The 9,860-nt window shown below is 39.9% G+C and overlaps 1 protein-coding gene across 1 annotated transcript; it reads right to left on the bottom strand.

Moving 5' to 3' along the window:
* Nucleotides 1–3,244: 3,244 nt before the first annotated feature.
* Nucleotides 3,245–8,324, bottom strand: LOC119725399 (b(0,+)-type amino acid transporter 1-like; the record flags this gene model as incomplete). The annotated part of the gene is made up of 9 exons (XM_038196803.1): nucleotides 3,245–3,667; nucleotides 4,364–4,535; nucleotides 5,279–5,428; nucleotides 5,840–5,936; nucleotides 6,219–6,322; nucleotides 6,552–6,675; nucleotides 6,860–6,904; nucleotides 7,243–7,474; nucleotides 8,069–8,324. Coding segments are annotated over 9 exons (1,254 nt in total), but the record flags the coding sequence as incomplete, so codon positions are not given.
* Between the last annotated feature and the right edge of the window lie 1,536 nt (nucleotides 8,325–9,860).

Raw genomic sequence — 9,860 nt, 5'->3', positions numbered from 1 at the left:
GTGCATCATATATACCTTTGCCTGCCGAACCACATGTATAAAAGCTGCTATTTTGCATACTAGTATTACGTCTCTCTTTTTAAAGTTGCCCCGACCAAGCTTTGAATAATGACTAGTAAATACTCCCAATCTGTATTTACTCATTTTTATTCATATGAAGCAAATGCTAATAGTCTAGCAAAAAAAAAGGTACAAAAGTAAAATCTAAATACCATTACCTTTTAGCAAATAATTTCCAGTAAAAGAATTTGCTTCATTAATATTCATATATAGATGCGAGGAAATGCGTACAAATTGGTAGTAAAAGCAATTGCTAGTTTTTGTACATACCACCCGTTATTTACAAACGTGTCATGGTCATGCGTTTAGGTTTCATTGTAATACCATGGACCAGATGTACATGACACTTAGCAAATATTATGTCAACAGGAGAATTCTAAATAAACACATTCAAAACGCTATAGGCGCAATCCACTCTGTTCACAAGTACCCCCTCACCGGCAAACAAAGTACAGTTGGCGTAATTTTTTTTCCTAGGAGGGTTAGGGGCAATATCATGAATAATTCAGTTTTTCCTTTGAATCATTGCAAGACTTAGGTTCTCGTTCTATTTTCCCCTTAATTTAAAATTATCTCAGTGATAAATTTGGAGAAGAAAAATAGCTGATGAAAATGAGCAGCGACGACGTGGATTCGAACCAGGGATCTTTGTATCCATAGCTCATCTCGCTATCCACTAGGCTACTGTGTGGTAGCTCGACGACAACCGTTCTTTAAAATGCTTTAATGTATTGTAACTAGTTGAGTAACTAACAACAATGCTGTTGATGTCATTGTCCGTTCTCATGGATAAACATGAATTATTCATGACATTGCCCCTAACCCTCCTAGGAATAAAAATTACGCGTACAGTTGGGGGTGACCGACCGACGCCATTTTGCCTGACTGCAATTTTGCCGCGAGGCGCGGCCGTGCGTGTACATAGTACAAATCCCTGGTGTACGTGCGTCACACACAAGGAACGGTGCGCGTCAACCAGCTAAATGTACCGCCCATGGGACGTCGTTGCTAGGTAAAAGAGCGCACTCTTTCGTTGGCGCACGGAGCCCATCTGGAATTGTATGTATTGTATATAGTTTATTTAAAGCTATAGTCCATCATTTGCAGCCATCCGAAAAGTAACTGGGTAATTATTGTTGAAAAACATACTTGGTTGAAAGATAGTAAGGGGACTAAACTCCCTGTGAAATTATTCTTTCTGGCAAGCTGTCATTTTGAAGTAATCAACGAAAGAAGGCCTTTCCAACGGTGCGTCTTAAGACGCACCGTAGGAAAATTTAAATTAGTAGTTCGTTTTGTTATTCGGCGAAGCGCGCAAGCATTGGCACGACGCACACGCGCGCGCAGTTGCTATAATTCGTCGGATCAGTGCGCAACATCGCGAATAGCTGCAATCGGCACAGTGAGGACGCGTCTCGGACGCTGAATTCAAAACATGATTCAGCAACTTTGGATTTGAAATTGAGATCCTAGAAAGCCGTTTTTCTCGGAATATACAGCTGAAGCTGAGCTGAAACTTCATCAGGTTAGTTGTTCAGTATCCTTCATTAGATTTTGAACACTTTTGTTGCTTCAAACGAACAAAATGCACAAATTACAAATGATGGACTATATCTTTAAACTTTATGTGACCGCATTCGTATTCTACACCCAATACATTGGGCGCACCCTGCTATATTGTGGTACCTTTATTACCACCGTTCACGGAATTGGTTCACAGGAAAAGACTTGAATAATATGGTTTCAGTGAAAAAAACGTGAACTAACTTTAAAATGCGCTTCTGTCCTTTATTCGCATTTGTCGACTTTTATATTTTAGCTTATAAGCTGGGTATATCTGTTAAGGAGTACATTCAAGTTCTTTAAAATTATAATGAAAATTGTTTTAACAAAAAAAATAGACCAAACTGACTTAGTTTGATCTATGTCTGTACTAAAAAGGGAACATACGGCTTTTGAAGATTTTTTCATGAGTTTTTGCATTTTGTTGATGTGCAGTTATGTACAGTATAATCAAATGAAAAAAAAAAGTTTAAAGTGCTTTTTACGTAATTTTTTTATTGGCTTTTTATGAAAAGCTAATAACTAACATCCAATACTAATACGAAATCTTATGCCCAAAGCTTTGACCTAAACTGTATTAGTCATAAGCCACTTTCGGACCAAACCATTTATTGGTCATTGTTCTATAAAGATCATATTCACGAACTTGTGGCATTTGTGATAATTCGGGCGATTCACATTGCAGTGCGCCACCAAGAGTTTGCCACGGAGAGTTCGTTTTTCAAGGTCGACACGGTCGACAAAACATGGCCCATTTGACCGAGTGTCAGTAGAAAACTTGAGCTAATTTGTTATAGATTGGGGCAAAGCGTTCTGCCGCCTTACAAAAAAACCCACCATATTGATAAAAAGAAAAGAAAAGGGCCAACAGATCCTCGAATCATACGCTTACGAACTTTCTGGCCGGAAAAACTAACAATTTCAAATGTCCCGCGCTGCGAATTTGTCGACCATCTCCCACAATGCACTGGCAAACTCTTGGTGGCGCACTGCATTGTGAATCGCCCGAATTGTGTGGTGCTGACTTGATGTTTCATGGACGTCGTTCACGAGAAAGCCATCTTGGTCGGGTTCCCAGGGCTAAATGTATTTTATTACTTGTGAACTGTTGAATGGGATGGTGCCAGTCTATTTATACATTCTAGCCTCACATTCATTTATGTGTGGCTTAAAACATTAGGGTAGCAGACCAGTAAATAAACTTCCATAGACCCCAATGGTAAATGCTCCCACTTCAAAAATTCGGGAAAAATACTCACAACTCTCCAAGGTGTTCGAGACGCACATCAAATTAAAGCTTATTTCATCATCTTTCATTTTCTTTTCAATTTTTGGGGGTCAACTGATGACTTTTAGGAGAAATTTCCATCTGAAGATGATCACCCCTGAAAATAGTCCTGAAGCCCATCGCCATTTTGAAAAACGATGCCTACACTCCATTGCAAAATAGAGCGCTTTTAGGGTCCAAATTACATCAAAATTACACAGAACTGCAAGCTCCCAGTCCTGTGCACGGCTTCCACCCATATTTTTTACAAACCCTCAAGTTCATGGCCCACAGCATGCCCAAATACCGAAGATTTTGAGGGCATGCAATCGTGATTTGGCCGGCGCAGGCAATTTCGGACCGATTTACTGGTCTGCACCCTATAAGGGGCGTGTTTAATCACACATTTAAAATTGTTCATAAGAGCAGACTGGTGTGTAATTCACTTTATGTCATTGCTTTCATTCGCTGCGCAAGTTCTAAAAATGAATATGAATTCAATATGGCGGACTCGTAAATAAGGCCAATGCTCGAAAGGATTTTATCTTATCAACATATTTGTCTCGAAATCGTTTAAGCCGTATACAGCTCCGTTGGCAAGTGCTCCAGTAAATAGGTAACGTGCTTTATGCGATGCTTAGGCGAAATTTAATTTACTTTCAGTACGATGCTTTCTACCCCCTTGAGTGACGCCATAGTCTCCCTAATTCTCATCTGGCTCGAGGTATGACGATGGAGCAACCAGAAACATCTTCTGGATGAACATCGAGACGGCATCTATAGTAAGAAGGGCATAATGGAAGAACTGAAATTGGAAGTCACTAAGGGTGTTGTGATAAATAGTCCGCAATTTAGAGTTAGAAAATAAGAAGTAAATGCCGTAGTACAGAACCAATGTGACGTGCGAACCTATGGTGGGTCCATTTGAGCAATACTCAGAATATTGGTGGCAGCAGATAATTAAATGTAAGGGGAGTCAGGTTGGCATTCGCGTTGCGGGACTTTCCTCGCCTTCCACCGCTATGGCCCTGGTTCGAATCCCACCCGGGCCAATGTGTGGGTTAGTTTTTCAGTCCCTACCTGATTCCGTGGGTTTTTCCCAGAGAACATTCTTCTGGAGTTTTCCTAGTCCCACCTCTAAAACTGTAACTTCTTCTCATTGTCTCCTCTCTACAGGTTTCGTCAGGCTCTCGAGCTACAGTATCTAGGGCGCTTTTGAGGAATCATTGGTTTCATTACCAGAAGTAAATAATAACAACAATACATAATAAAGCAATTTTTTTTAATCAGTACGATATTTTGCATAGTTGTGATAATGTTTGGATACAAATTGTAGCAGGATTTTACAGCTTGCACACCAAGGCTTCCAATTTGAAAACAAGCCTGAACACGTTTTCAAAGTTTAAGTGACGTCTGATTAAGGGCCACAACTTAAGCCAACTAAGTTGACTTCAGCATCGTAGCCTTACATACCCATAAAGCCTGGGCGATACTTTTTCCAGACGAACAAAACGTAGAAAATGACGCCGATTCCCATCAGGATAGCGACCAGATAGAGATAGGCCAGCGTCGGCTCACTGATAATCGGTGCCAGGACCATGAAGAGACAGAAGATTGCTGCTGCTATGGGGAGCACTATTGGCACCTTGGGAAAAATGCGGGAAAAGGAATCAGAGGTAGTATGTTTTTTTAATTGGTGATGTAAATTGGAAGGAATTTAAAACCAATTTGAAGTAAATTTCTTTGGTAATAAACCCAAAAGGTCCACTGAAACATTTTTTGTGTGCAAATAGCAAGGCCCTTATACTCTCTCGCATTTCAAGCAGAGTGTGAGGCGTTCTGGCAAAATGAGACAAAACTGGGCAGAAGTGGAAATGCGGATTTGCGGGTATTGAGAAAGAGAGAACAATTCTTACAATACTGTTGCACGCCAATCTGACATTTCGTTGACAAGTTATGTCTGTTTAAATTTCACATTTATCGACAAGTCGAAAAGGTAAAACACAGAGAGAAATGCCTTTAAAGTTTTGAGTTTTGTAGTCGTTAAAATGAAAGATGGCAATTGCTTTTCTATTTTCTAATTTGCTATTTTTTTTTATATTTTTTTTATTTTTTTTTTTATTCCAAGATTTGTATATTATTTCTTTAAATTATGTGTAGTAGACATATCAAATGATACAATTATCGATAAATGTGAAAGTCGAAAGAAGATCACCCGACTCAGTTTTTTGTTGTTGCATTTTTCTCCACTGCGGCCTGCGACCAGTTCCGTCTCATTTCGCCAAAACGCCTTACATGTTATTACAATGGAAATGAAATAAATTGTAGAGAAATTGCAATTAAAAAAAAAAAAAATGCTGGACAGTCAATAAACTTCTTAAAGATTACCTTGAATGGACGATGGTGGTCTGGGAATCGATACCGAAGAACCGGAATGGCCAGGAAACCGAAGCCGAAGAACAGCCAGGCCGCGAAACTAAAATAGTTCAACACACTGTTGAAGTCGCCGATGCTGACCATGATGGTTGCAATGGTGCCCTGAGAATCGAAATGACAGAGTCGTTATTGTGAGAAAGACAAAGAATGGGTTTACACGTGAATGGGGGGTAAACAGAAACAAAATTATTTTGTTTCAAATGTCAGTCTTCTGGTAAAATAAAAACAGTTAACGTTTACGGACGAAGATGCAATGTTGGGTTACCAGCCATAACACCATTCAAGAACACTGGCTGAGACTGGTATTTAGCAAGTTATATGCTATTTGGTATGAATTTCCAAAAAAATGTATCGTAATTTTTGTGGGCACGCTTTCGAATTTCCCGCTATTCGAATCTTTTCTGTTCAAAAAAGTCAGAGGCACCCCAATTCAAATGCAGCAATTATTCTTTTAAACATAATCTTTATCTAGCATTGTGTTTTTATGTTAAAAATGTACGTGAAAGTACCTACCTGGAAGACTATGGATGGCAGCGGTGTATGTCGAGTCACACTGACCATCGAGAGTGCTTTTACCATGTGGCCCTCTCTTCCAGCAACATAGGCATTTCTATCAAACAGAAAACACAGGTGTTTCTTAATTTCAAACTACTGGTATTCAAAAACGATTTCGATGAAATAATGTATACATAGGGGTATATTTGCAGCCATGTTTCATTATACTCTTTTGAATTCAGGTATATGTTGCTCTGGTACACAGGGGCAGTAATGTAGATAATGTATATAGTGTAAACGAGGACATACAGTAATTCTTTTCTGGGTACAATGTATCTTAAAATATAGATTCAGGAAGAGTTAACATTGCGATCAGAAAAGCAAAACGACTTATTACCTTGGCATAGCCAGAAGTCCACTTAGAAGATTGCCAAAAGTTGAAATACAAACACCGAGCGGAACGATCCATGCCATAGGCCCCAGAACACGTTCAGCAAACGTCTTGTGCAAAAACAAACAAACAGACAAACAAACAAACGAAGGCTTTTAACAACAACTTTTACACATTTTATGATGAAAGTCAACATGCAATTACAAAGTTGAAAGTTGAACAATAAACAGTGAGCTACCTTTCTGAGTCATTCAAAATGTAAGCGAATGATTTTAGTATGAAATCATTCTGATCTGTTATTGAGGGGTAAGGCGCCCTCCAGCGTTCATATTCACTTACAACGGCCACGGCGTTCGAAGCTAGGACCTCATCCGCGGAGAGCAGTGTGAAGTACGCGATGTTGGTGAAGAGATAGATGACCAGTACGGACGTCATAGAGATGCATATAGCCAGAGGGATGTTTCTACATGATGTAAGGGTAGGTAGAAAGACATTTGAACCAAACAAAAACTAGTTTACGGTGCTACGATACAGGACAACGAAATTGAATATTCACGATGTGTTGAGAATGTTTTAAACATGTGTCCCAGTAAAACTGTTTAGCAAAGAAAAGACTACAATGAACAATTATATTCGAATTTATTCACCTTTTGGAGTTTTTCACTTCTTCAGTCAGCAAATTGAGAACATCCCTACCAATGAACAGATGAAAAGACAGTTAAATTGGTACCTAAACAAAATGGATTAATTGCTGTTACTCATTTTTTTCAGGTTTTCACATACATGTGCGTTTGTTTCGAAAATTAACTTGAATCATCTCCCTGTTTAACTTTATATGGTTTAACATTTTCCAGCTGAAAAGCTTCATATTTTCTTGTAAGCTGTGCAATCGTTTACCGTTTGGTGGGTCGTTAAAATTTATTTAAAATGTCAGTTGATTCTATTTATTTCAAACCTAGTCACCCGATTTGTTTACATTTTCTCGAATGATTTCTGCAATGGTAACCACATACCAAGAAAGTTTACCTACCAGCCAGCAAAAGCCCACAGTCCCTGATACAGAGCGGTGCCGTACCCGAACACATCAGCCGATGTTCCCTCGAAGGACACGCTGGGATCGAGGTGCCTAGTCTCACCTTGGATCATCTTGACAATCCCACAGCCGATGATGATGACCAGAATGAGAACCTTGGAGGTCGTAAAGGCGACTTGAGCGGAGGCTGAATGCCGGACGCTCATGCAGTTGATGAAGACACAAAGCACTATTCATACCAAAAAAGAAAACCGTAAGTGAAGGGCAAAACCTCATTGATTCACATCACCCCAACACATTCCATGTTATGAATAATCAAGATTATACTCCGTGTACAGATCTTATAGGGCCCCCAGAAGAGATGCAACAACTGGCGTCGTAAACGTGGACACAATATGTCACCGGTGCTTGTGTTCAAGAATTTACGAAGATGCTTCCAACATTTTGTGTCCCCTTAGCCCGACCTGTCGATTACATGACTTTTTTTGTTTTCTATGCCATGTTGCTTCCGTCACAATTGCATAAAGTGTATATTCTGTTGGTTACATTTTTATGAATACCTACAACTGATCGTTCGTTCACAAGCTGTATTTATAGTTGCCTAAGATAATGCACAAACTGCATCTGTCTGATGGCTGATATACGAATTTGAGAAATATTTGCAAAAGACATTCAAACCTCTTGACCGTTTTACTAGGTGACATCTAATTTCAGAAAAAGTTTGGAGGAAGAATAGTTCTATAGAATCACGAATTGAAATTGACTTCTTCTTTTTTTGGGGGGGGGGAGGTGGGGGTGGGTATTGAATTAGTAATTGACCTACTCATTGCGAGAATGCTGAACAGCTTGGTAACCACCGATGGTGGCAAACATTCTCCAGGCGTGACATACTCGCTGACGTAGGTGCCAAAAGTCAGCGCGTTCAGAGCTGACCCGGACGGGTTGATGACAAGAACGTTGGCCCAGGAGACGAGGAACCCGGGCAGGTCGCCGTAGGCCTGCAGAATATAGGTGTAGGTCCCCCCGGATTTGTGGATGGTTGAGCCAAGCTCAGCGTAGCACAGTGCAGCTGCGGATGACGAATAACAATAATTATGGATCCACGTTTATTTTTCTCATCGATCTGAATGGTTCAATATCAGTGATACGTTGCTATGCTAGGAAATGTATAGGCTTATCTATTTTTTCCAAGGAAATCGTAGATTTAATAAAGGCCAGAAACACTTTGAACACTCTGTTTCTTGAGCTTGCTTGGCATTTATTAAGGGAATAAATGTGTGCTTGGCCGGTTTTGAACACTCTGTTTAAGACTGGTTGGAGTCTGGATGCTGATAATTACCCGATCCGAAGGCTACCGTAATTCTCAGCATCCAGACTGCAACTGGACTTAAACAGAGTGTTTAATACCGGCCAAGCACATATTTATTCTCATTAATAAATATCTTTTCGGTAAAAAAAAATCAGAACTTTTCGGTCCAAAAGTCAAAACAAGTCCAAACTTATAAATTTTCTTTTTTGATTGTGTGGTTTTTTTTTGGTTGTGTATGGTATTAAACGACGTTCACACAAGGAGTTGTGCAAGTCATTTGCAGAGTAAACCACCAGGTGTTAATTGCCTGAACAGCAGTGGCGTAGCCAGGAATTTTTCAGGGGGGGGGGGCGCTGGGGGGATGGAACATTTCATGGGGGGCGTCATGTAGATCAATGATAATTTTTTTAGAAACTCAAAATCTCAGTGGGGGGGGGGGGGGGGGGACTGGGGGGACGACAAGGTTCCATGATGGGGCTGTCGCCCCCCCCCCCCCTGGCTACGCTACTGCTGAACAGCTATATCATATATCCAGCGCCTTGAGTACCTAATTGTTTGGTAGATACGTGCGCTATATAAGACTCCGTTATTATATTACGAAACCTTAGACAAGTAACATATGGACAATAGTATACAGTGCGGATGCAGTTTTGTGTTCCTATCAGTATAATAGATGGTTGTGCTATGACAAAAAGATGATTGTATTACCAAAAAAATAATGACGTGTAGTGGCCTCTAAATTCGCCTTGTGTAACATTACACGCTTTTCGTGTACTGCATATAAATTTGTTTGGGGTGTCGGTGTAAACTAATTCCTCACGTTAATTAGTCGTGCTAATATATTCAAGGGATACTATGTGACATATGGTGTTATTGGGGCTTATATTTTACGACCAAATTATTATGCAAACGAAGTATACTTTATATACGTGAAATCAGATGCTGCGAGGGTATAAAGTTACTCATGCATCACAACGCACTCGTTATCGGGAAGACAAGTCCTTGAATTAGCTTGTGTTTAAATTGCTAGTTTAGTCCAAAAAAAGTGTCCAGTTTCTGGCATGGAGCCTGCCCCAGTGCGGCGACGTGGCTTTTTTGTTTTTTTTTTTTTTTTTTTTCTTCAAATGTCGGCTGATGACGGCAAAGGTGCCCGACTAAATTTAGTGCAAAATATATGGGAGTTCAGAGAGGCCACATAAAGCTTATACTCGATCGTAACCACATCTAAAAACACTTTAAATTGTGCAGCAGCAGGATTCCAGCAAAACCATGTGAGTTTGGCAGTTTTTAGACATCATATTACATT

Source organism: Patiria miniata, unplaced genomic scaffold, assembly GCF_015706575.1.
Source record: "Patiria miniata isolate m_02_andy unplaced genomic scaffold, ASM1570657v1 HiC_scaffold_19, whole genome shotgun sequence".
In the NCBI taxonomy this organism is placed as follows: Eukaryota; Metazoa; Echinodermata; class Asteroidea; order Valvatida; family Asterinidae; genus Patiria; species Patiria miniata.
This window is presented reverse-complemented; position numbering and strand designations above follow the sequence as displayed.